General features: G+C 40.3%; 2 protein-coding genes across 3 annotated transcripts in view; both read left to right on the top strand.

The window, feature by feature from the left end:
* MCCC2 (methylcrotonyl-CoA carboxylase subunit 2) overlaps positions 1-18,674 on the top strand; it is a 35,422-nt gene extending 16,748 nt beyond the window's left edge. The window contains exons 8-17 of one of the 2 annotated variants that reach the window (XM_075079202.1): positions 3,741-3,805; positions 4,740-4,839; positions 5,734-5,829; positions 7,102-7,174; positions 7,368-7,444; positions 8,868-8,934; positions 9,202-9,358; positions 10,137-10,251; positions 11,515-11,600; positions 18,311-18,674. In XM_075079202.1, coding sequence (XP_074935303.1) covers positions 3,741-3,805; positions 4,740-4,839; positions 5,734-5,829; positions 7,102-7,174; positions 7,368-7,444; positions 8,868-8,934; positions 9,202-9,358; positions 10,137-10,251; positions 11,515-11,600; positions 18,311-18,428 — 954 coding nt within the window. In that variant the 3' untranslated portion in view covers positions 18,429-18,674. Of the gene's footprint in view, positions 1-3,740; positions 3,806-4,739; positions 4,840-5,733; positions 5,830-7,101; positions 7,175-7,367; positions 7,445-8,867; positions 8,935-9,201; positions 9,359-10,136; positions 10,252-11,514; positions 11,601-17,469; positions 17,504-18,310 lie in introns of those variants that run through there. The other variant, XM_075079201.1, reaches the window with a different exon arrangement.
* A 6,526-nt stretch (positions 18,675-25,200) lies between these two features.
* Positions 25,201-25,843, top strand: CARTPT (CART prepropeptide). The gene is made up of 3 exons (XM_075079203.1): positions 25,201-25,397; positions 25,487-25,570; positions 25,650-25,843. Exons 1-3 carry the CDS (start codon positions 25,230-25,232, stop codon positions 25,755-25,757), a joined length of 360 nt encoding a protein of 119 aa, XP_074935304.1. The 5' UTR covers positions 25,201-25,229; the 3' UTR covers positions 25,758-25,843.
* Positions 25,844-26,473: the final 630 nt, after the last annotated feature.

The following is a 26,473-nucleotide window of genomic DNA, read 5'->3' as shown; positions in this document are numbered from 1 at the left end:
ACAAGCTTTATGAGACAAAAGGACTTTCCAGTAGTAAATGTTATGTTAGTGTTAGAGCTAACAGGTAGAGCATTGCCCAGCACTATTCTAGTCTCAGTTAAGTCTGACTGGATAAACTTGCTTTTTTGAAATAGTCAAATATTTGTCTCATTAAACAAACTGGTCTGAGGCAGCATGTTCGTTCTGTTTTGGTTGCAGTCTTTTGGGAGCTTTTAGGCATGCTTCCTGTGATGAAGCCAAGTGCAAATCAAATGCAGGCCTAAATGGAGAAATCACTTTATAACAGCATTGTTAATGAAGATACAGCTCCACTCAATTCCTGTAGTATCAGAGGAGGGGGAATCTGCTGGAAGTCATGCCTTTCCACCACTTAAGATACTGGGAAAATATAGCAGATCCCATAAACCATGGGAAGACATCCACTGACAGATTTTTTTGTTGACCAGTTCCTAAGGCACAATCGACTTCATTTCCTTAAAAGCTTGAAGAACTTACCTGTGATGTCATTTAGTGTTTACTTGTGTAGCATTGCTCTTTATTTCCACAGTATGTTTTTCTGTTTCATTCTTTTCCTTTACTTCAGGGTGTTTTGTTCCCCACTGTGTCATTTGATGCTAAAAGTGGATTTAGCATTCATACCCTTTTTTTCTTCCAAAGTTGAATGTATAGATGGATTTTAAATTATTGTGAAGCTTAAAAAAAAGTCTTATGATTTATGCAGACATACTTTTCTATGGCTGGTAAATGCTAATTACTGTTCCAGAGCGTCCTGAATAATTTCAGAATGTAATTGGCCTATCGAAAGCCGCAGGGACACACACACATATAAATACAAGGATACTTTGTTGTCCACCATAATAAAATAACTCATTTAGCGTGAAGTGTTTTATTATTTCAGTGGAGGCTTTCCAACTTGACAAGAACAACAAAGTAATCAGCAAGAGCAGATGAAGCAATTAATAGCAACTATGTAATTTATTGTCAATTGTTTACTGCTCATTCGAATTTAGAATTCTAGAATTTCTTTGTTGGAATTCCTTTGGCAGTAATTGTTTCAAATGTCTACTGAGGTGTCTGTTCCTTTTTATATTCCATTAGTCTGTTTCAGCTTGTTGTTTATAAGTAAACAAAGACAAATCATCCCTCAAAATCAAGCAATTTTCTGTAAATTTATCACTGTAATTTAGATACTAGGAGTTTCCTGGTGAAAAGTAGCATACATACAAATGAAGATATTAGTTGAGAATATTAGTTCAGTGAGTAACATTGGGTGATTCATACATCTTTTTGAGATAAGGAAATTAGTATGATGAAAGAAACGAACTTTTACATCAGACTGTTATTAGCTTGATTTTTCTGTTACAAATAACTGCTCTGGTTGCCGGAACAGCTGAGCTGTCTAAGTATGAACCCTTTCTAGGTCCAGCACAGTTCATTAGCTTAGAGCTGCTGGCATACAAAACAGCAGTACTGCCTTTGGGGCTTGCTGAGGTTCAGAGTAATTTGTTGCAGAAGCTCAGCTAGTAAAACTGAAAGACTTCAGACTCTTGCAGAAACTTCCGTTCCATGTTGTAGCAGATGTTGTTGCCGTTATCGTGTATGCCCTGTTCCCCAAAATGTTTTTCCTATATGAAGAAAATTGGATTGGATTTTATTGCTCACCTCCCTAAAACAAAACATCCTAAGGGGTCAAAAGAAAATCCCTCATGTTAGTTATAACTAGTCTGGGGGTGTATATGTTAAAAAAAAAAAATTGAATTGCGGGTACAGTCCAAAGTCTAAAGTGCAAGTTTCCTTGCCTTCTTTTTAGAAAAGTGGGAAGTAATGATTTAATGAACAAGTAGATCTCAACAGTAATAGAAGAAGAAGCACAGTAGTAGTAATATCTGGGGGTTTTCTTCTGCACCCTGCCAAGCTGAGGAATCCACATCCTCACCCTTGGCAGTACTGCTTGGTAGCTCAGGGTGCCATGTTGACCTGTAGGCTTCTCTGTCCCATTCCAGAAACTTCTGCTTATTCCTTCCCCAGGGAAAAATTGCTACTTTCTGTGCTCGGTAGTGAAGGAAAGGTCTAGTAAAAAAAGGATAAGTTTGGCAAATTTTGTATATTTATGTGCTGGGGACTCTTCTACACATCAGCCTGATCTATTGTGGGAAATGCACATTTTATCTGAAGTTGTCTTCATTTGTCCTGATGATTGCTAGCCAAAGTACTTAAACTATGGTTTGTAGAATGCTGTATTGCACTGCTGTACCTGGAAAAGTGATGGAGCAAATAATCCTGAAGCTATTTCTAAAACCACTCTGGACAAGAAGGTGACTGTGAATAGTCAGCATGGATTTACAATGGGGAAATCAGACCTGATCAAACTGATAGCCCTCTAAGGTGAGAGGACTGGCTCAGTGGAAGCAGAAGCAGCAGTGGATATTGTTCATGTTAACTGTAAACCTAACACGGTCAAGTCCACCACTAAACTGTCCCTAAGCACCACATCTACATGGCTTTTAAATCCTGCAGAGATGGGGACTGAACCACTTCCCTGGGCAGCCTCTTCCAGTGCTTGATAACCGTTTTGGTGAGGAAATGTTTCCTGATTTCTCTTAAAAGTATGTTCTTGTGTTTGTTGTTTAATGAAGACTCAAGGTAATTATGTCTCTCACAGAAACTTCTCGTTAATTGGTATCAGAATACTACACCTTCATATTGCATGGGTAGCTATTCAGATTTAAAAGCAAAAATGCTGCTATGGAAGAAATATCTATGCTTAACTTTACAAACTCGACAGTTTGGAAGTGTCCATATGTGTGTGTTTATGTATATATTTAGGGTGCTTCGATTTAGGCATGAAACTTCACAACAGATTTCTGTTGTGGAAGTGATGACAGTTTTCTCATCCCTTCTCTCTTACGCTGCCTGTGTACTCTCTGTGTGTGATGAATAATGGTTTCATCAACTTGGAAGGAATCTTCTTCAGATCAGTTATGGTAGAGTGGAAATACATCAAGGAGTGCTTTTTTACCATGCAGTAACTGATACTGCTTTGTTTTGAGGAGTTCATTCACTCTTGAATTACCCTGTCAGGTCTAAGATATGACAGACAGAGGGTTTAGATTGTGCTTCCAGGTATTTTTAGGGAGACATCATGCTTGATCCAAACAGTTTTATGCCATTAATATGCTTTTTTAAAGAAAATTATTTTTACTAAATATTGTGTGTTTAATGGAAGATTGAGAAGATAAAAACTGCTAATGTAAGTAAATAAGTAAGTTCAAATTCACAGAAGAAGAGTTTCTGTAGAGAAAGCAAAGTTGAAGAATGCGAAGTTTCAGACGAGGTATTGTTTGTTTGAAACAATGCAGGAAAATATAATGTTTGAAATTATTTGTTAACTGCTAAAAAAATTCTTGTGAAGATGAATGTTCATAGATCTAAAGTGTGTGCAAGTATGCTGACACTAATATGGGCAACACAGCAATAAATACAACAGTAAGTGGACAATTGTTCTTAATAGAAACTTCACATTAATGGTAGAATAAGGATACAAAGTTAGAGAAACTATGTAATTTTGACAACATTCTGTGATGTCACATTTCAAGTGCTCTGAGGGAGAGTAACTGAGGAAGCATTTTTAGTGAAGAAGAATTTTGCAAAGATCTCTCTTATTGCTGTAATTAAGCCAGTATAAATCTTAATGCAATACAAGTGTCAACTCTCAAGCTCATTTTCTTTTCCTGTGGTAGGTTAAAGCAGCAACAGGTGAAGAGGTATCAGCAGAGGATCTTGGAGGGGCAGATCTTCACTGCAGGTTTAAAGAAATATTTTCCCAGAGTTAACTTCTTCCATCCTTTAGATTTTAGTAGGGTGTATTTTATTTTATTTCATTTTGTTTTCGTTTTTTTAATTTATGTTTAGATCTCTTTAAAACTATATTTAGATTTTGAAAATTAAGATTTCCTGTGTCCTTATCTGGTGCTGATGAATCACTTCATTGTTAGAGTGGCATAGCTACTTTATGTTACTCTAATTAGGATCTTGTTTCCTCCATTTACTACTATAAAATACTTACGTGTCTAATGTACTGCAGCATCACACATAATATGGAGGACTTTTCTGTACTTTTTAATACTGAATTTTAATATAATAATAAGACATTGCGAGAGATAATGTATTTTGCAGATTGTCTTTCTTACTGTCAGAACTTACTACAAACAGAATGAAAATAGCTCATATTTTTTGTAAGAGAATACTTTTTCAAAACAGAATTCTATGTACTTTCTAGTTCTACAATGAAGAGAGTAGTGAACAAAGTTAGGTATTATTGTACAATAAGTAAAGTATTACTGTACAATAAATGCTTAATTTTTACTGCAATTTACTGAATTGAATAAATAATTATTTTTAAGGGCAGTTCATAATATTTCTGTAAATTTGTGATTCATAATTTCCTTTTGAAAATGTTTGTCATCTTTCATGTTTTCATCTAGATTTTTTACTTCCTAGAGTTGCTATTTTATGTCATGTCTGATAATGTGAATGTACTGTTTCAAAGAAAAGGTCAGGAATGGGTTTTATTTTGAAAGAAATTTCATAACAAAACATGGAAGGCTGTATTGTAGCATCTATATTTTAAAGATAAATATAAAACTTTTAAAGTCTTAAGTTATTAAAACCTAAAATTTTCATTGTTGTTATATGTGGGGTTTTTTTGTCTTCATATTGCTCTTCTTACTTACATACAGAAAATCTGGTGTAACAGATCATTATGCTTTGGATGACAATCATGCACTTCATCTAGCAAGGAAAGCTGTGAGAAGTTTAAACCTCCAAAAGAAAGTAGATGTAAGTGTAGAATCTGAAAACACTGCATTGTTTAAATTAGGAATTATTTTCTTTGCCTGATTTATACAACATATATTTTGTCTCTGACTTTAGACTCTTTGAAAATGGAAGTTCTTGTCCTTAAAATTTCTCTAATGTTTCAGTTCTGCAGTTACATTCCTACTGCATTATTCCCACTAAAATTGCTGGGATTACATGCAAGAGCAAAGCAACTAGAATAGTGCTTTAGAATCACAGAACTGTGCTTTAAGATTAATGCAGTCTTGCAAGGGATTTAATTTAATTTGAAGCCCACATGATCATTAGATACCTGCTAAAGCATCTTTTTGAATACACGTTTTCTATAATTATTAATTGTTATAGAAAGGTATAAAACTGAGGGGATGGACCTAAATCATACCATTGTATTGTACTGATGTAAAAATTCCTTGTAGAAAACAGGATGGATAGTATATGAGGGAGGAATAAGAGCGTGAATTGAAGATTAAAGCTCAGCAGCTGAAGGAAGGCAAGAGGTTGTATTCAGTTGTGCGGCAAAAGTCTTCATCATTTTTCAGAATACTACCTGCCAAATAGGGCACAGGGGGAAAGTAAGCAAATGGGAGGACATGCTTAATTTTTTATAACATGGAAGAAGTGGAGCTGGTATGGAGGTACATGCAGGAGTAGAAAGAAAAGTAACAGTAAGTGAGACAGTGTTATAAACCTTCAGTTTAAGAAACTTGAACTCTATGCAAAATAACGACAAGCCAGTACAGGCATTTGGATGTGGCTGGTGAAGAGAAGACTGTGCTCAAAGCGGTTGGGAAATTAATTGTGGTTTGGTATTTTTTAAGTTATAATGTGGACTAATAATTCCTTTGTTGTGAAAATTGTTTCGTTAAATTGCTCCAGGTGACTTTAGAACCATCAGAAGAGCCTTTATTTCCTGCTGATGAAATATATGGAATAGTTGGTGACCAGCTAAAAAGAAACTTTGATGTCAAAGAGGTATGAATGTAAATGCAAGATCTGCATGCCCATACATGCGTGCATTCAGTTTTCTTGCAGGAAATCACTCTTTATATCATCATAGTTTGTCTACAGAAATCTGATTTTGGGTATATAGTGAATATTTAAATGTCATAAAATCTTTTAACATATTTTTTTTACATTTTTATGCAGTGCATCCATTGCAATGGCAGTGAAGTGTTGAAAAAAAAAATGCTTGCTTTTTGGTTATACTTATAAAAGGATGAGCAAAGATGAGAGGTTGATAACATTTTGAAAAAGCTGCCAGAAAATAGGGAACTTCGCATTCGAAAGGCATTCTATAGACTTGCAGAGTGATGTGGTAGCTTTGTTTTTCTGTTAATCCTGTAAAAGTAAAGATCAAATATTTTAAAACTTATGGAGTACGAGCACCCCAAACAATTCAGTGCTCTTCCAACCACATATGGAGACTATTGTACTCTGCTGCAGGCCTAGTGTAATTATTTGCCTTGGTACCTTCATCCCAGACCACATCCTTTCTCAGATTTTGCATAGATCCCGTATTCAGAGCCTTTTTCACTACCAACCAAGTATCTATTTTAGGAATAGTCTTAGTATGTACCTTCCTTAAAATAATTTCTCAGAAATTCCTAGGATTTGTTTGCATTAAGGGAAAAAAAGATGAACACTTTTACTGAGTGTCACACTGCACTCTCAAAAGTTGTAATGGCCTGGATTTATGTTCTTTTAAAGTTGAAATAAATATCTTCTGGCAAGTGTCTTGCTAGCATGGATCTATATTTATATAAAATGGCTCCTTTGCATCTCAGAGAAACCTCAGAACACATCTTCATTATTTTTGTAAGTCACAAACTTAAGCAAAGCTGAAAATAAACTTAACTCTAAGAAAGTGACTCACGGCTATATATGTTTTTCTCTTTATAAATGTAAGTCTATTGATTAATGTTTAATGTAACCAGAGGTAGTGGGTTTTCTTTGAAATTTAACCCATCAGAAAAACTTTGTTTGCATGATTTAAAAGTTCTTATGATTATGATTTAAAGTTCTTAATCTTGAAATTCCAGTTTTTAGAAGCACAGAGATAAATAACACTTTAAAAAGTAAACAGGCTTTGCCTACCATCCAGGCTCTTTATATGCTGGGCTGCTTGGTGTTCTCTAAATGGGAAGCATTTATTTTAAGTTATATATGTTAGCATGGTCTTTCTAAACAAATTAAAAACTATGAAGGATTATCAACTTAATTATATTTTTCTATTTTTTTCTTAAGGTCATTGCTAGAATTGTAGATGGAAGTAAATTCGATGAATTCAAAGCCTTGTATGGGGATACTTTAATTACAGGTATGTGGAAATATAATTACTCTGTATATGTTCCCACTGGTTTTAGCATTGGCTTCATTCTGTTTGCCCCACCCATTGATATTTTTAATAGTATTTTCCTTCAGAAGAACAGTTTCTGTTACCAAAAGTGTTACCTTTTATATGCTATGGTAAAACATATGTGAAAATTTACAAATTTATCTTTCTCTTTCAGGCTTTGCAAGAATATTTGGTTATCCAGTAGGAATTATTGGAAACAATGGAGTTCTTTTCTCAGAGTCAGCAAAAAAGGTAAATAAATAGATTATTAGCTTCTTTGCCATTGAAAAACAAAACTTCTGGTGCACAACTTGCTCTTGAAATTAGGAATTTTTAAGAAGTGGACTTGGCTCCACGGTTTTCATGTAAACATGAAATAGCTTAATAAGCTGTAAAAATAATCGGCCATATTTTAGAAACAGTGATCTGTAGGTTTTTCTGATACAAAGGGGATAGGTCAGTAGGAAAACATCATTAGAAAAACAGCATTTGAATTGTGTGACTACAACACTGTTGAAATAGTATGTCCTGAAACGTACAGCTATTACGAGAAAAGTTCATGCTGATTGCATAAAATACCCTATTAATTATAATTCCTAACCTCTAAACGGTGAAGTACTACAATAAACTACATTACTGTTTTTGCAGTGACTGGAAAACATCAAACCTGGATTCCAGTACTCAATTAATCGGTTTACTAGAGATTTAATTTTCATACTTTGCTGCAGCAGCTCCTGGTTTAGACTAATGAGTGAAAACATGTTCAGTCTCATAAAATCTGTGAACTAAAAATGCCTGTTTTGTGAATTAAAGATCATCTCTAACAGTGCTTTACAGATAGGGCTTGGGGGATCGGAGGATAAAGAGCTTCTGGGTATGGCAGAGTGATTACTTACCTTGTTCTGTGTTATTTGGTTTAGTTCTTTATTATTTCAAGAAACTACTGTCTGTTGAATTTTTCTGGTTTTGTATTGTGAAGAGGTTAGAGGTTTTTTCAGTTGCTGTGCTACATGCCTCTTTTTTTTTTTTCCACCAGCACTGTGTAAATCACCTGAGGAACTTCATTGATTTAGATTATTTGTAGCTGAAACAGAAGCTTGGAATCTACTATTTGTATCTTTGCTAGGAGAATGGTCTTTTCCTAGAAAATGGAGAGAGAGAAGGAGGGAGTGTTAGAGCAATTGGCAGGGCCATGAGCAAATAGTGTATGTGGGCCTTTCCCAACTTCAGAAGATAATTTTCTTCTGTACAGCAAATGGGGAGATATTTTTTTCTGACTGGCTGTCTTAATTTCCATGACACAGTCTTATAAAACTCAGTGTCAGATGGCAGACTGTGAGGCTGTCTGTGGTTTAGCTACATACTGGCTGAGTCAAAACAGGTGAGCTTTTCAGTACCAACAGTAATGCTTTTTGACGATATTATTTCTGCTTTACCCTTGGACTCACACATTTTTGGCGTTTTCTTACTTCTGCTAGAGTGAATGCATGTTTTGCAGTTGGCTTTGGACGAAGCAGTAGTAGTACAGCACTTCATGATGCAAATACTCCCATGGACTCCAGTGGAAGGAGACTTGTCACAGACTTGAGTGCTGGTAGCGGTAGCTTTACTGGTACAACTTTTAATGGCTTGCCTGTTTTGTTTGTTTTGTGTTTTTTTTCTTTCCTATCCGCAGGGTACACATTTTATCCAGCTGTGTTGCCAGAGAAATATTCCCATTGTGTTTTTGCAGAATATTACAGGTGAATAAGCTCAATATTTTGAAGTTTCACTATGTTGTAGGTTTGCTGTTAACTGTTGAGGCTATGACTTTTATACAGCATCTTGTGTGCTTTCTTGTAACTGTATCTCCAGACTGTTCTGAAATCAGCCTGTCAGCAGCTGGTGAAAGCCTTGCCTTATGATTTGGTCTTCAGTTTTTTCTGCATGTACTATAAAGCATGTAGTATGACACATAGCGCAGTATAATATCAAGTTAGTGAGCCTTTTTTCATGTTTTAATTCTGTAGGTTTCATGGTTGGTAGAGAATATGAAGCTGGAGGGATAGCAAAAGATGGTGCCAAGATGGTAACTGCTGTAGCTTGTGCCAATGTACCTAAAATAACAGTGATTATTGGTGGTTCTTACGGAGCTGGAAACTATGGGATGTGTGGAAGAGCGTATAGGTAAGTGTTATTTCAAATTATGGCATGAGATAAGACTAAATTAAGAGAATATAACATTGAAGTACCATTCTGGAAAACTAGCTAAACTCCTGCAGAGGTTGTGATATTTGGAAAACAAAACAGTTGTCTGAATACGGTCATAAGTAAATAATAACCTGACAATCCTGTAGAGATCGATAGGCTCATGATTAACCTTGAACTAGGTGACGGAGGAGATCTTCTAACATGTAAACATGCTGACGTGCTTTTCTCCCATTTTAGCTCTTGGAGGAAAAGTTGTACAGGCTTAAACAATCATTAGGCAGTATGGGCTGCCCCTTTGTTCTTCATTAATGTGAAGAGTATCAGCTTGTGTGAAAAGTTCTTATACACTTTAATGAGCCTGTTTTTATGAGTAATGCTTGCAGAACTCCAATGGATTTATTTTTTTGACCCTTTGGATATGACTTTTTTTAAAATTAATTTTTCAAGGTCCCTGTTACTACTGAAGTTGTTGGTGAGATTCTTTGATGAGGAGAATTCAGGGTGGGGGGTGAGATTAAGAGATGCAAGAAATAGAGAAATAATTTTTCAAGGTGCTTGAATGTAGGAAATGAGCAGAATTTTAATTTTCAAACATAATGCTGCAAGCATTGAAGTACATTAATTTGCATCCTTTAAAAGCTAATACATTGTAAGATTGTCATGCATAAAAATGAACTCTTAGCTGAGTGAGAATTGGTTCTTACTAAGAAATAAGGCAATGTCTTATTTTAATATTTAATATGGATTTTTTCAGTCCAAGATTTCTTTATATGTGGCCAAATGCTCGCATATCGGTGATGGGAGGGGAACAAGCTGCAACTGTTCTAGCTACAATAGCTAAGGACCAAAAAGCAAGGGAGGGAAAACAGGTACATCTTTCTTCTTTCATTTGCAGTAATGTCATTATCATTTACTCTTTAACTGGATTTGCTCACTTTGAGCTAGGAAAGGATGTTACAGAGTGAGGCACCAGTGACCTCTCATACTCCCAGTATCACCTACTGGGTTGACAAACATGAAGCATTTGTGAAACGTTATTGTTTATGTCTTCTAAATCTGAAGATCATTAATGACATTTATTGTCTTTGCTTAAAAAGTAGTATTTGTCATATCGTCATCTTTTTGTATTTTGTGCATCAGATTTAATTCTGCCCAAGATGAGCAGCCAGGGATCATCCCTGGTTTGGGAGTATGAGGAGGAATATGTGAAAGCAAAGTGTCTTTCCAGTTATTTTTGAAGTAGGTGGTTTTATAGAAAGCTGATCTTCAAATTGTGCAGTGACTGAGAGTTATGAAACTTAAAACAGCAGAAGTTCTTAGAGGTTTGGAGAAGGTTTTGACTCATATAAATATTTTAATTGAAAATTAGTGGTATTTTATTTAATAATCTTTTCTAGTTTTTCTGTTCAGTCTTTTCTGCTGTGTTTTTAAAGTTACATGGTTTGTGTTTATACTGGTGCCTTGGTCCCATAAGAATTTATTTAATTGTAATGTCTTAACATTGCTTGTGTTTATCATAAGTAGTTATTCAGAATAATGACGTGCTGTGTACACGTTACATCAACAGTTCTTTTTTCTATGCTTTACTTGGGCTTTCTGTAGATAGAATATATTCACCTTCATCTCTCTGTCTTAATTTACAGATCCCTAAGATGGGCAGGATGGTACCCAGAAAGAAGTTTGAGAAACATAATTGTAGTTAATTGTCAATAAAATGTGTTAGAAACTTGAAAATTTTCTGAATTAGTGGTGACCACTCGGGGTAGAGAAACACAGTGTTATAATAGCACAGACTTGTTTTATTAAAAAATCTTGCACAATTCAACTCAGAACAGAGTTTATTCAGTGCAGTAGCTTCAGTAATTTTTCAGATGCTAGTCCCCAATTATTCTTATACTGAGTTAAGTATATTTTTACTCTCCTTTTCCCACCCATCCGTTTCGAAAAGTGGTGTTTTAGTTTCATTGTTGAATATGCTAAATTGATAATTGTGTGTAAGAAGAGGGAAGAACTTTGGGGAGACCATTTAGGCAGTTTATTCAAGTTTGATGCTGCCTATAAATCTCTGATGTCATTGTGGAAGAAAATACTAAAGCTAATCTGTGTTTGTTTATTTGCCTGGGTTTTTTCAGTTATCTGAGGCAGATGAAGCAGCTTTGAAGGAGCCAATCATTAGGAGGTTTGAGGAGGAAGGAAACCCTTATTATTCCAGTGCAAGGTAACTTGTAAATGACTTTTCCAAAACTTAATTGTAATCACAGGGAATAAAAATAACATCTAAGTCTTGGTGATGAAGAACCAGCTGAGCAGAGCAATTTGGATCAAAGATTGTGTTTGTTGTGCAATGGAACAAGCTTCAAATCAGTGTTTTGTCTGCCTTGTCTCTGAGACCTTGTAGCATGTACTGTTCCAGAAGTTGGCATGCACTCGCAGGAATAAGTCTGCCAGTTCTGTAAGTAAATACAGTAATTGTAGCATGGAGTTTATATTCTCTGTATTTTATTCTATGTAAGTTTTGTATCGTTCTCCCCAGTGCAGTATTTGGTCACCTTTCTAAAGCCCATTAAACAGTGTAATGGGTGGCTGCATGGGAGTTAAGAAAAACTAATATTAGTGGGATTCTGCAAGTAGAAGAGGCCAGTGGTAAAACAGAAGTTTCAGGAAGACCTGAAGCCATTTGCAGATCTCAGGTCATGATCTTGATATGTGATCATACTGGATGATAGCAAATTGGATGGGATAGTATCTGATGAGTGCAGGTTATTCGTGTTTGTTGAGAAGTGCGGCAAAGCACTTCATGCTCAGGTTAGTGGAACATTAGTAAGTAGCCAGGAACTAATTAGGCTGATGAACCAATGTGGCATCCTGGGGTGTTACCTCTGGAAACTAGCTTGGAGGCTTTCTTGGCCTCTGATCGTTACTGTACATTAGTTTCATCCTGTCTGTACTAATATTCCTACACATTTTTCTGCTTGTGGTACCCAAAAGCAAATTCCCCACAGGCTCTCAGCTGCTAATGATGGTAGAGGGTAGCATACAATAACGGGGCTTTACAGTGCCTCTATGGCTGCTCATTTTACAGGAAGAATATTAGTCTCATACAACCATGGAATCTGCTGTGTGTATGTTTTTGTGTAGCTGAATTAGAATTCCTGATGGATTTCTTAGCTGCAGGCTGGGAAGTTTGGAAACAAACTGAGTACAGAGTGGTTGGGGTATGATAAATTTTTATGTGGGCATTATTGGCAGAAATTATGTGAACAGGTGGGTGCAAGGTACTCTGTCAGTGTCACAGAGATGCCAATAAGAGAAGGGGCTTGGGGGCCTTTTTGTCTAATTTGATACCTGCTTAATTGCATGTATGACGAATATGATACAGCAGCAGCAGCATAGCATCAGCGAGCTCCTTTATGAATTGCTTATCATGATCTGAAAGAAAATATAAAATTAATGGTCACTTTTCCTCTGTTTTCTGTTGGGATAGTGGAATGAGCTTAACTGAAATAGTTGTACCTGGGGGATCCATACTCATTTTAATGTTCAATCAAATGAGTGCCTTCATCATATGGAAGCTCTTGCCACTTTGCCCTGACTGGTGCTGTAATGGGATAAGTATTCTCAGTAGGATATGTAGCACAGGGTTTGTGGTGTCACATAGGCAGATTTTGGTGGTGCGGTCATGTAGTAAGTATGTGGGTCATGGGTTTAGGGAGGATTCTAGTGTCATCACTGTTTGGTCTCTGCTTCTGGCAGAGGCCAATGTGGTAGTGTTGCAAAGAGTAAAAGATATTCTCAACTTTGTGAGGTTTTATGCATGTGTACAACCCCCACTGCTGCTAAGTTACAGTTTATTGGGTTTTTTAGATGTAATCAATGAGGATGCTTCTGTGAAATCCTGAATTGTTATGGACTTTCTGGTAGCAAACTGGTTTTGATTTTTTAAAAAATCTTTTTAATAGATTTAAATTTCATAGGGTTTTTCCCAAATTAAGAGATGGTGCCAGCTGTTCAAAACTTTTGTGATATCTTTTTAGTACTCCTTAAAGATCAAGCCTAGTACCTGCGTCACAAAACCTTGTGCCCTGAGGCAAGAAGGAAAAATGAAAACACATAGTAATCTTTTACAACTAGGTTTTAAGGAAAAGAATTTTCCACTGATATAATAACATAAAAAAAGAGTCAAACTGTATTTAAAATTAGTCCCTGCCATGGAGAAGATTTTGTTTGGTTTTTTTTATTTACATTTGGTTTGGGTTTTTATATATTCACTGGAAATACATTCATAGTCTCTTTGTACTCATGATTGAAAATAATTGGATTTATGTAGCATTCCATACATTCAGTGTGTTAGCAATACAAAAACTTGCCCTGTCCCAAAAACCAACAGACCATTGTCAGTATTTACAACAGTAAGTTAACGGTCTGCAAGAAAGTAGTTTTACATATAAGATTAAGGTTAGAATGTAAAAAGTCATCTTCTAAATTTTTAATACTGTCCAGTGATGTCCAGGGGTCTGTTATAGGTCATCCAACCAGCATGAAGAGGTAGAAGAAGCATCTACAAGCGACTGGCGGAAATCTCACTGTTGCTGGCCCTTGTTCTCCAGATGTCTGCTGGAAATACAAGACAGCAGAGAAGAAACAGTCTAGGAGGTTTCTGGAGTGTGTGGAAGATAACTTTAGTACTTAACACTAACTTTGTGCTCTCTGCTGAGCAACTTTTACCAGTCTGTTTCCAGAATATCTGGCCGTTTTGTGAAGTTAGGTTGCAAATCCAGAAGGCACCTCAGTAAACAGCGTAAGTTTGCCTAGCCATGGGGTTAGGAACTGCTCTTAATGCTAGGTGTCTGTCCTTCCTTTAAAAAGGCAGGGTAGTTATGTAACTTCTGTGCCTGTAGTTCGGAAGGGAAGCTTAATGTGCACAAATGTGAGCTGGCGGAGAACTGGCATGGGTCTGGGTTGTATGTGGTTGGGTTCATGTGATCCTGCACTCAAGCTAATAAGCCCAGCTGAGACATGAAGTTAGCTGTCAGAGCTGAAATCCCGCTGAGGTTCATCTGGCTAAAAGCAATGAAAGTGAAATGCCCCTTTTCACGGAGGAGTCCTTGTGAGAACAGTGTGTGACTGGCTCAGGTCAAGACAGTCCAGGCTGGTTTCTCTCTCTCTTCATTTAGGTATGGTCTGCATTGTCTAGGAGCTCTTAATTGCTCTCTGCTGTCTTGTAGAGATAATTGGGTGTAGCAGTAGATACTCGTTTTCTGCCCTGATTTCATACCTTCCTGCCAATATTATTTTGTGTGTGCCTTGTTTTTCCATTTCTGGCTAATTCCAAAGCAAGGTCTCAGACAGACAGCTCAAAAGTTTTTGTTACTGTGGAGTAGGCTGTCCAAGCAGAAACAGTGAGTTGAAGTAGGATTACAGTTTTTGCAGCAAATAATATACCTGAGGGAGGGATTCAGCCACGTTGTACCTTGGAGCCAACCCATTTGTCAGTCAGCATCAGCAGCTGCTTATTGGCAAGCATTTGCCATAGGTCTGGGAGAAGTAGTAAACTGTTCCCTTTGCTCTAAAGGATGCTTTCTGTCTGGTCCCAAGCATTGTAAAAAAACCAGTTGACTGTCAACCAAATGTCAGGTTGCTGTATTGAAACTGAATCTGGACGGCCTGGGTTTTGTCAGATGCCAGCTAGATCCCTCCACCAAAAAGACCAACAATTTAACTCCAACAAACAGCTTAGCGTTACTTAGAGGAAACAGTGATAGATGGGCAGAAAAACTGCTGTCTGTATTGCTGCTCAGATGCAGCCAGTTTGGAGGCTCCCTCATGCTGTCCTTTTGCTAAGATATGACAACCAGTCTGCCTCTCCCCTAATGTCCATTGAGATTGTTGTGACCCTTCCACTTGACTTCATCAGGCTTTGAATTAAGCTTTTAGCAGTAATAATGAGAGGGAAGGAAAATGTCCTAATGATCTTGAAATATAAGCAAATTTCCCTATTTACTCTGCTTATATAATTTTGCTTATAAATTATAACTTGTTATATGTACAGGATGTCAGTACTCTTCCCTGCAGTTGTATTTTGTAATAAACTTTAATCAAGTATTTGATTAGAACCTCTCACAGTGAGCAGTCTTAATTAACAAGAGTCATTAGGCAGGACCCTTTTTAATGAGTTATATTAATCTGCTTACAGGTTTCTGAAAGGATTTCAGTGGTGTGCATCTTAACAAATTATATGAGCATTTTACTTTTGGGGACTTAATTTCTTTTACTCATAGTGTCTCGGTTACAAATATTTTGAGTGTAGTTGTGACTCATGTTCTAGCAATGGGGTTTTAATAGATAGTTTAATTATTAATGTTACATCCCAGTAAAGAAAGCAGTTTTCTTTAAACAAAGAGAAGCAGAAACTAGGGGTGATGATATGAAAGCAGCTTGACTTCCATGCAACATAAAATCTTTGTGGTTGTCAATATAAGTTAATTGTGGAGTTACAAACAAAAAACCAAAACCCAACAAACCAAAGTCTGCCATGAAAACGTACTTCATATTTGGAAGTGTTTACTACAGTGGTAGTCACTGTGAAGTTGCAGCTTGGAAGGTACAGCATCAAATTGATGATTCTTTTTGATTCAGTTCATCCCTGCCCTCCTCAGGCCCTTAGAAGGTATATTAAACACTTTTAAGAAGTATTAATTCCTTCATTCAGTTTCCATGTGTTTCATAGGTAAAAAAGTTAATTGAAAGTGTTCATTAAAGAAAGCTGATATGCAAACAAACATGTAACAGTCAAAAAACCCAAATTTGCTTAAAAATAGATACTACTATATTTGAGATTGTTCTTAAAATTGTGGGTTTTTTTCACTGTCCTAAGAAAACAAAAGGATTGTGGTTGATTTGACCTCACAAAACTACTTTGCTTTTCACTATTAATAGGGATCTTCTCCATTCCTTTGGCAGATTAATCTGACTGTATTCATAAAAACTAAATCATATGCATTAAACTTTAGTAATGCATACTTCATGATGTTGAAAGTGAAGGAAATATTCTATCTTGACCGTTCTGGCATGCTAGATTATATGAACAGGTATTACCACTATCGTCAGGAAAAACGAGAATTAAAACAACTCTTAAGTCTCAGGTCCTTTGGTTATTTTGAACAAAAAAGCTTCTAATTGTTTTGTTGTGTGGTAAGAAGCACTTACTCTGAGTCTCTTTTCAATGGAGCATTATTAAAATATGCCAAAATATTTTAATGAGTTATTACTTACAATTTAAAGGTATAGTTACAGAAGGAGTTACTCACAGGAACCAGACTGCAAGAGCTTATACCATGCTCTTTATCCAGAATATAATAGACAATTCTTGTCTTCTGCAACAGAAGTTAGTACCAACTGCTGTTAGTACCACCTCCGTGCAGATGCATGCGTTGCTGTTGGAATACTCCAATGCACGACTTGCTCACTGGAAAGGAGATACGTACTGAGAATCATTAAATAGGAACAGACCAGATAGAATTATAGCTTCCTAGCTTCCTTATATTTTTAATTCTGGTTTAGAGCATTTTTTTAAAAATCCTTGAAAGAAGTTCTTTTTTTTCCCAGACTTCTTTCTATGCTAGTTGGGACCTGTCAGCCAGGTCAGTGAGTGCCACAGCTACTGTGGTGTAAAATTTCTTTAATCAAGCTTTTGTTTTCAGTCCCAAAAAGGGAACAGTGTAATTTTTCCCAGTTAACAGCAAAGTCCTCCTTTCTCCTTTTGTACTTCAGCTTTGCTCTTGTGTCCTCTTTAGGGTAACAGTCTCCTCTACTTTGGGAGCTGCACCATGATAAGATATATTTAGAGTAGAATGTTCTTTCTGAGTTGGGTACCTGATTTTTCTTCTGTCTCTACGAGTTGGAGAACAGGCTCCTTCCTAAGCTGAGTCTGAACCCTCATGCTTCATCTTGTTACAGGTGTCCTTTATTACAATTTCACTTTGTGGATCCTAGGACAGATACATGTATTAGTTGTAAAATAAAAACATATGCTGTCAGTCTTAGCTCCCTATTCATGACCCTTTCTTGTATTTTTATATTTTCTACAGACAAAGATTTAAACATTAGCCAACATTGAAGTAAGTTCAAAGAAGAGTGCAAAATAAGTCTCTCTAGGGAAAGATGGGATGGTGGAGGGGCGTCACTGTCTTAACCAGAGATACTGTGCATATATTTTGCAGACCCAGATTAAAAAGGAATGAGCAGTGTGGTGTTTTGTTTAAATATCTTGCTGGGGAGGTAGCAGTTATGCAATATTTAGAGTTTTGTGGCCTGCTGGGATTTTTGACATGGATTTTATTTTCAGTACAATGGAGCTGTCATTGGGAACTGATGCTGCAAGTGCTTTAATTTTTGGATAATATCAAAGACACTGTTTACAAGTGTTTGCAATTTTGGGGACTTGGGGATTTGGTAATTGCTCACTGATAATCTAATTGCCTTTGGGCTGGGTTAAGGAGGGTATTATCTTACAGTTGCTTAGAAATGGACTTGGAAAAATCAATACAACAAATACTGGAGATACTTAAAATTTACTCTGGCTCTTTTAATGATGAAAGAATAAACACTGGTATCATCCTCACTTGGCAGCTGTAAAAAAAAATGCAGAATCTCATTTAAAATATGTAGACTTGACCTTCTTAATTTATCCAAAATTTATACTTTGTTATAAAGGACAAATACCACAGAGTAACACTCACCAGTCTATTGCATTGATGGTTAAGGTGAATTAAGTCTATGTCCTCATGTGTAATTTAGCTCTTTAGTCCACTCTCTTTAGTATAACTACTTCCAGTTTCACGTGCTTGAAAATCTACCCAGTGTATATGCTAACGTCTTTTTGTTTTTGTTTTTTTAATTATTCCACACCTCCTTCCTACTCCCCCCCAGATTATGGGATGATGGAATTATTGATCCAGCTGACACAAGACTGGTTTTGGGCCTCAGCCTCAGCGCAGCATTAAATGCACCTATGAAGAAGACAGAATTTGGGGTTTTCAGGATGTAAATCAAATGTACTCTCATCAGGATTATCTTTGTATATTTTAATGGGGGCTGGAGAGCAAACTAACTAGTTTTGAGGTGATTAAAAAATAAAAGATTTGTACAATGCTATTCTTGATAGAAATTTTGTAATTATTTACTTTCACTGAACAATCACACAGTGCTTCGGTGTTTTGATAGTGATTTGAGTGCTTATAGTGCTTGTATTAACACTGGATTGCATTAATAAACTGCAACTTCTAGCATTATGCTTCATGTTTGACAAGAAACCATTGATATTATCTCTTATACAAAACAAATGTGCAAAATAAGGTACATATTTGGTGCTTATCGACTCCTTTATTTCTTCTAATTCTTCTTTTTATGTCTCTTAAAAATGCAAAATATTTCTGCGGTCCAACAAAAAAAAATTCCACATTTGCTAGTAAATAATTTTTGCAAAAGAGAGAAGTGCTGTAAGGGCAGCTGGGGAGTTGAACACAGCATGAAATTATAGATTTCACGCAGTTGTTGGCATTTTGGCCTTTCTCTGGCTTTCATCCAAAAAACATTGCTCTTCTGTACAGTTCCCTGAAGTCAAAACAACAAGAGAACCTGATGAATGTGTAGTGTTTTCTGGAAGAGCTGGGGGGTGTATGCTGGTACCTGTGGGAGCTGCAGGTTGCTGAGAGCACTTCTAAGGGCGGGGGTTGTCTGCAAAGGTGTTTCAGCATCTTGCTGTATGATCCTTCTGGTAATTTTAGTTTCACAAAGACAGAGCGTTCTCCCCACATGGATCAATGCTTCACCCAGAGCACATGCCTGAATCCCACTGACTTTAGGGCTATTGAGATGCTGGAGTGCTTTGGTTAATCTTATTTATTTATCGTAGCTTGCTGCAGCGTAACATTTTTTAATAATTCAGCATATGTCATTTCTTTTGTTCTCTTTAGAAATATTGCACATGTAGAAACTAAATGCTTGGCATGTGGTGTGCCTAGAACAAGGAGGCAAATACTGTGCTAACTGGGACTAGGAAGGTGATAGCATGTAGCTTTGCTCTACAGGTGCCCAGATAACCACTGGCAGAAATATTCTTGACAGAGAATCAAATCCAAGAAGATAATGTACATGGATGGAGGTCCTATCCTGTGCTGGCCCGTGGGAGAAGAAAGATTGCTAATAGGAGTAATCATCCTGGATAACATGCTAGCTGTAGTATTCCTCAATTTGTGTGGCAGAGGAGTTTCCCTTGGACCCAGGAGAAAGGTCTACTAGCTGCTAGCCCTCTCAGTTGTGTCTCAGGCAGATGCAAAAGTGAAAACGAAATAATTCTTTGGAATGGGGGATTTTCAATGTAGAATACAGACAGCCCAGCTATATTGCACTATGGGATCTCACTGCACTAAAAGAGCAGTTTTCTCTCTCATTTTACTGAGAAGAAATCTGTGCAAAACCTGGTGTGTCTTGCACCACTGGAAAGATTACTTCTGTAGGTCTGCACACATGTAATCTCACTGTGGTGCTCACATGCATGTTCTTAGTATATTAAATATATATTTAGCAGAGAGTAATAGTTTAAAATACTGCAGTAAATGGCAGCTAGGCACAGAGCTGTGCCTTTGTACCACTGGTTCTTGTGCTTGCCTCACTACACGAGTTTGTAAATGTGTTGGGCACGGCCCTGGGATTTCTGTATCCTGAAAGTACAGTGACATTATTTGTGGTTGCTGGACTTCTGAAATGCGTTTAAAAACACCCTACTTTTAAATATGTACATATAAATTGTAGTCAGGGAGAACAAAGGTTTCAGACCCTGAAATTACTGCTATTAATGGCTTCCAATAAAAAGAAACACACTGTATTTTCCCCTACTATGGCTGAGTAATCAGTTCAGGTACCTGTTGTCTTTCTGCTCTAAATTATGGGGGTCACTTTCCCCAGCCAATTACTCCCAAAGTGCCAAGGAGTACCGCCTTTTTCTGCTAAGAAAATTGATCACTTTGGAATAATATATTTGCTTTGAATATATTCTTTTAATGAGGCTGGTAATGAAATAATTGTGAGTTGGAGACAGTAACAGATAGTCCTGGGATACAGATAATGGAAGTAGATATGTCTGGGAGGATTCATGCTTCTGAGAATAACTCCGTATCGCTTGTTACATCTGAAAGAACAGTTCTTTAGGGTTACCAAAATTCTTCCTCAAAAACAGACCAAGTCGAAACATGTCTGTGAATAAATAACAATGTTCTGCCTTAATAATACTTATCTTTGGAAATTTGTTAAAGAAATGAAATTAATCAGCAAGGGCTTAGCATCCTAGCAGCATGTTCTGGCTAGGAGAGGTTACAGAGCAGGACCTTCGCTGTAGATGAACTATTCAAGGAATCACTAGCGATTATCGCTCCCCCACTGTAGAGCAGACTGTTTAGGAAAAGCTTTTGCATGTTAACATGCTGTGCTTTGTACTTAGTGACTGTACACAATGCATGTGTGTGATGGCATTCTGATGGCAGAGATGGCCTCTTGCTGCCCAGAGGTTCTTATTTAACACGGACTCCATTTAATACTCATTCTCACCTCCCATTGCCATCACTCTACCAGTAGGATCTCTTTTGGGTGTTTAATGAAAGGAAATGTTAAATAAACCTAAATAAAGGTAGCTGCCACTGCAAGGGCATAAGATTCCTGACAGCAGAGGCAAGGTAGCAGCTGTGGGTGCCTATTTTGAGGCCTGTCCTACCCATCTCTGGTGTCACCTGTTCACTGTAGTACTGGAGCAGCTCACAACCATTAATCTCTTTACTTACTGGAAAGGATGATACTTACCATGACACTGACTTTTCAGATGGAAGTGGCTTTGCCATATGAAGCTGTGGTGGACCAGGACCTCAACCTCAATGCTTAGGTTGCCTGGGGACCTTTCCGCTCCTATCTGATCTCACCTTGCAGATGGCTCTCAGCTGTATGCCTCACTCTTGCCTCACTCAGAGCAGCAGCAAGGCCACAAGTCCCTGCTCTCCTTTACAGCTGGATATGGCCTATTTAAGAAAGGTCAACATTTAAGTACTAGGAGTTTAAAAGGGCCGATACTGTGACCTTGAGGGTGTTTTCAAATGCCTCTGTAGGAGGAAGGGGAAAGCTATGAATGAGGTGGGCTAAACTGCTTGTCATGCCCCTAGGGCCTGTTGCAGTAACCAAGGGTGCTTCTCAAATTACCTGGGCTGAGATGGTGAATTCAGGGTGGATCATAAAAACCTACCTGTTGCCATTTTCCTTTTTATTCTCATGGCGACTAGGAAGGTGCTGGGAACGACTGGGAGCTACAGTGTGGTCACCGACCAAAATCTGTGCAGTTTGTATAACAAATGTCAAGGGCAGAGCCTGTGGTACACAATCGCTGTGAGGCTTGCATGCCTGCTTCCAAAGCTGAAATGAGATGTGACTGGTGCACAACTTCTGCAATAGCTCTGCCTGCAGAAATGGGGAGGCTATACATTTCTGAGAAGCCACTGGGTGTCTGTTCCCATCCCTCTTCCACCCATTTTGGGGCTAGTTTAATGGGGAGTTTGTAGCCTCAGTGTGTTTGCATTTGTGTATGTGCTGTTCTTGTGAGAACCAATCTTTTATTTAGATGGCATTTTTCCAATCTGTTACTCATCAAGATGAATTGGTGTCTCCTGATGAAACAGATGTTACCTTTCAAGTATGCCTCTGGACCCTATTATTGCTTCAAATGTGGCAGAACCCTAATTCATCTTAGGTTTTCCTTGCTGTTCCAGATTTCAGCCAAAGAAATGTCTTGATTCAGAAAACCAACGATGCTATATTATGTTAACTTTTTTTAAAAAACCTGAGATATATAAATTAAGGCAATTCAACAAAGCGCTTATAAAAGCCTGCTGCTTTTCAGCAAAGCCTTTAAGCATCCACTTAAAGCCAGATGTCCACTTTCATGGTTCTGATTCAGTAGAGCACTTGAACAAATGCTTCACACTAATCTCTACAGTCTAGTAGTCATAAAATCCATCCAACTGTTTCTATGTCAAGCCGAAACTAGAACAAATAAATGCATCAGAACTGCTCAATGGATACTCCATTATTTTGACATCAGTGTCAACAGAAGCGTCCCATTATTTTCCTGCTTTTAGAGTTACATTCAATTAATCATGATAGAACAGTGTGATTATGAAAAGCATATACCATGCACAACTTCAAAAATGATCCGTTTGATATACAGATATTAATGCACATTGGCTGTGTTCTCTTTGTACCTCATCTGCAACAGCATTCATATGGAGAAAGTAAGTTAACTTTGAGAAGCTTGAATTAATGCTCACTACAACAGAGCTGTCTGTCTCTGAGGTCTGATGGCATTTGTGTAGATAATCTGGAGCTGAGCTGTGTAGTGCCACAGACTCCCCTAATTTCATAGCCGGTTGTCTTATGGCTGGCTACTGGTGCTGTCAAAAAGCACCTGCCTTTTTGTAGCTGTAAACAGTGATTTTGCAATTTTATCCCTTGTGACCCTGTTCTGCTCCTTGACATTGTAGCTTCCGACACTCATTAAATATTCAGCTAGCCTCCATCCTATGACTCTTTTTACCCCGTAGTGCTGCAGACAAAGTCTACACAAACACTGAACAGGGTACAGTGACATTTGCAGAGACGGTGTGATATAGACAGTAACAGGCACAGAAGCATACAGTTCTGTGGGTGTCTGTAGCCAGACAGATCCAACTTTTGGCAATAGAAATTTGTAACTGCCTCCACATTCAACAGTAATTTTACTGGGGGAACTAACAAATCCAGCTTTTTACTGGAAGTGTAAGTTAGAAAGAAAATTATGTTTTCTGAGTATCTCCGTGGTGTTTTCAACACTGCATGAGTAATCCTCATACTATAAAATATGGCTTGAATTTTTGTTCAGGCTTCACAACGATGCTTTCAAAGTTGAATAGGCCGTATATCTGCCTCTCCATATGAAGTGTTGCATTTTCCTTAGCCTCTGGTCTAAGAAACTTTGCTTTGGCAAGCCCATTATTTCCAGTACTTCATGTAGCTGCATTTTTGCTCCAGCCTGGGACGTGGGCTTTGCTATGAGTGGTTCACCACCAGCCTGATGCCTGACATCTCAGCCTTCCCTGTGGCAAAAGGAGATGGGAGGATTTGTGCAAACACACTGAGGATCTCTACTCGGAACAGCAATTACAAACGAGACCTTTGCTGGATGTGATGATCAATAGGAGTGTGTGGGAGGAGATAACAGCAAGAGGTGAATATGCAGCTCTGGAGGCAAGCAACATGATAGTCAGATCAGAGTCTTTCTATTGCCTCAAACAAAATGGTGCTACTGAAAATTACTTGTTAAGCCACACTCTTCTTGGTCCCTTTAAACACTGCCTTCCTGGTTGGAAAAATACATCCATGGGCCTGTTTAATTTTCTTCAAACAACTCATTTTTTTTTCCTTATGTTGCTTTGCCTTTTCAGGCTGTTCCTAGCTCCTCTACAGATGACCAGGTAGGGCAGTTTTGTTAACGAGGCTTTCCAAATTCCTCCTTCTCCAGATGATCCTCCCTCTGCCTAGGGAGTCCCAGCCCAGCTCCTGCTGCCGCTGGCTGGAGGGCAGGAACATCCCCATGCCACTGCAGAGCTGGGAGTGGAGGCTCCTTGCAGGCAGACCCTGCTTGCTGCTTCCTTGTCCCCGCAACCGCCATACCAGATAGTTAAATGTCTCATGCCAGCAAAGCTGCTGCTCAGGTTCCTTGTTTTAGCACAGCCTTGGCCTGGAGATGTGAGTGTGGAGAGGGCTAAGCACTGCCCCTCATCTTGCATGCTTTCCTTGGCATGCCACTGCTTTTGTTAGTGAGGGAAGCTGCTCCTGCCTTCCCTCCTGCCCCACGATGAATGTGGCCAGGTTTGGGCCTGCCAGGGAGCTTTTTGGCCACAGTGTTGAAGAACATGAGGCCACCAAGCTTGCAGAGCCAAGTGTCAGTAAAGTGTCAGAATGGAGATGAGTACACTGATGCTAGGTCTCTTTTTGGTGACTCTGCTCTTTCTCTCCCTAAAAGGAGGAAGCCTCATTTCACACACAGGATGGATGATGCTCACTGGGCACCTACTCATTAATATATTTGGCCTTTCCACAGTTCTGCCCCAAGTACCAGAAATTGCTTTTATCCTGGTCCTGGGCCTGGGGTGCTGCTTCTTGCCTTGCTCTCTATGCCCTGTTGGCAGTCCCACCTGTCCCCATTCAAGCATCCCATCCTCATCAGCTGGCTGCTCACCATCTTTGTCTTGTTTCCCTCTCTGACTCGTTTAGGTTAATCCTCCCACCCTGGCCCTTCCTCTCATGACACCGTGCTTTTCCTTAGCCCACGGGCTACTAACCCTCCCCCCTCTCAGATCCCCGCGTTGATTTCCAAGCCTGGTCTCCCTAACGTCCCAACCTCCGCTCGCCCCTCCGTGAGTCCACCGGCCTCCCTCTCCCTCCTCCTTCCCCCACGGGCGAGGGAAGAGCCTCCCACCCCTGTCGCACGGCATGGGGGCGACCCGGCCCTCCGCCGCGGACGAGCCACCGGGGGTGCAGAGGGACCGCTTGCCTTCCCTCCGCTCTCAGGGACGGCTAGGCTGTTTGCGCCGAGCCCGGCTGGGCAGAGGGCGGGCCGAGCCGGGGGTACAGCCCCTGCCGGAGCGGACACCCAGGAGGTGGGGGCGTCGAGCGGAGCGGAGCGAGGGGCGGCGGGGGGCGCTGACGCACGGCGGGGCGGGCGCAGCGCTATAAAGCGGCGGCGGCGGCGGCGGGCGGCGGCGGCAGCACCATGGAGAGCTGCCGGGCGCTGGCGCTCTGCGCCGTGGCGGCCGCGCTGCTGCTGGGCGCCCGCGGGCAGGGGCCGGGGCAGGGCCAGGGGCCGGGGCCGACCCCGACCCGCCGCGCCCGCGACCTGGAGCCTCTCGCCGGCGGCAGCGCCTCCCGAGAGAAGGAACTGGTGGGGCGGGGGGGCCGGGACCGGGGTCGGGGCGGGCGGCGCCGCCCGGGCGGGCGCGGCCTGACGGGGGCTGTGGGGTCTCTCGGCAGATCGAGGCGCTGCAGGAGGTGCTGGAGAAGCTGAAGAGCAAGAGGGTCCCGCACTACGAGAAGAAGTTCGGGCAGGTGCCCATGGTGAGTGGCGGGACGGGACGGGGCGGGCCGGGGCGGGGCGGGACGGGGCGCCCCCCTCACCGCCTGCCGCTGCCCGCAGTGCGACGCCGGGGAGCAGTGCGCCGTGAGGAAGGGGGCCCGCATCGGGAAGCTCTGTGACTGCCCCCGGGGGACTTCGTGCAATTCCTTCCTCCTCAAGTGCCTGTAAGCGGGGGCGCCCCGGGACGAGCCGCCGGGAGCGCAGGCACCGACGTCTCCCCGCCCCGACGTGCCGGCCCGGGGCGGCGGCGGCGACTTCCCGCGGCTCGTCCGACCGAGAAACGCAGCGAGAGCCCCCGCGTCGCCCCTGTAACGCCGTCCGTGACATCCGACATCCGTGGAGCTGTTTTCTTTCTCTCCCCGCCTCCCCTCCGCCCCCCCTTCTCCTTCCTCCCTTCCTTCCCCGTTTGATTTTGTCCGTCCAGGAGAAATCCAGCCCGTGCCTTGCAGAGTAGAGGCGCCGGTGCCGGGAGTTGCAGTGCCGTACCAGTGCAGAGCCGAGTCGTGCCGAGCCGTGCCTGGGAATGGGGCTGGCCCCGTGCCCTGCCCCGAGGTGCCCGGCTCCTTTCCGAAGTGGGGAGCGTCCACCCGCTGCTGGCCGGAGGGGCCAGGGCAAGGGGATCCCCTGAGGGGTGTGCGGTGGGGGGCCGATGTCTTCAAAGCATCCTGACCCCCTTTTTCTTGCTCTGCAGCTGAGAGGGCCCAAGTGGGCACACCCCAGCGGGAGTGCTGCGCAGCCGGCGGTGGGGTTTCACATGCGCTGCTGGCTTAGGCCGAGTCCAGCTGTGCTCACCGTGCACTGGAGAAAGTCCTGCATGAGATACCGTGGCGTTCAGGGGTCCGGCACTAACCTGGCTGGGGTGGGGCTGGGGGGAAATCGGTTGC

The sequence above is a fragment of the Phalacrocorax aristotelis genome, chromosome Z (genome assembly GCF_949628215.1).
Source record: "Phalacrocorax aristotelis chromosome Z, bGulAri2.1, whole genome shotgun sequence".
In the NCBI taxonomy this organism is placed as follows: Eukaryota; Metazoa; Chordata; class Aves; order Suliformes; family Phalacrocoracidae; genus Phalacrocorax; species Phalacrocorax aristotelis.
This window is presented reverse-complemented; position numbering and strand designations above follow the sequence as displayed.

Excerpts from the sequence above, each read along its gene's own strand:
- CARTPT (XM_075079203.1), top strand. The coding sequence starts at position 25,230 with ATGGAGAGCTGCCGGGCGCTGGCGCTCTGCGCCGTGGCGGCCGCGCTG. Across the intron at positions 25,398-25,486 it reads CCTCCCGAGAGAAGGAACTG|ATCGAGGCGCTGCAGGAGGT; the intron begins GTGGGGCGGGGG and ends GTCTCTCGGCAG. Across the intron at positions 25,571-25,649 it reads AGTTCGGGCAGGTGCCCATG|TGCGACGCCGGGGAGCAGTG; the intron begins GTGAGTGGCGGG and ends CGCTGCCCGCAG.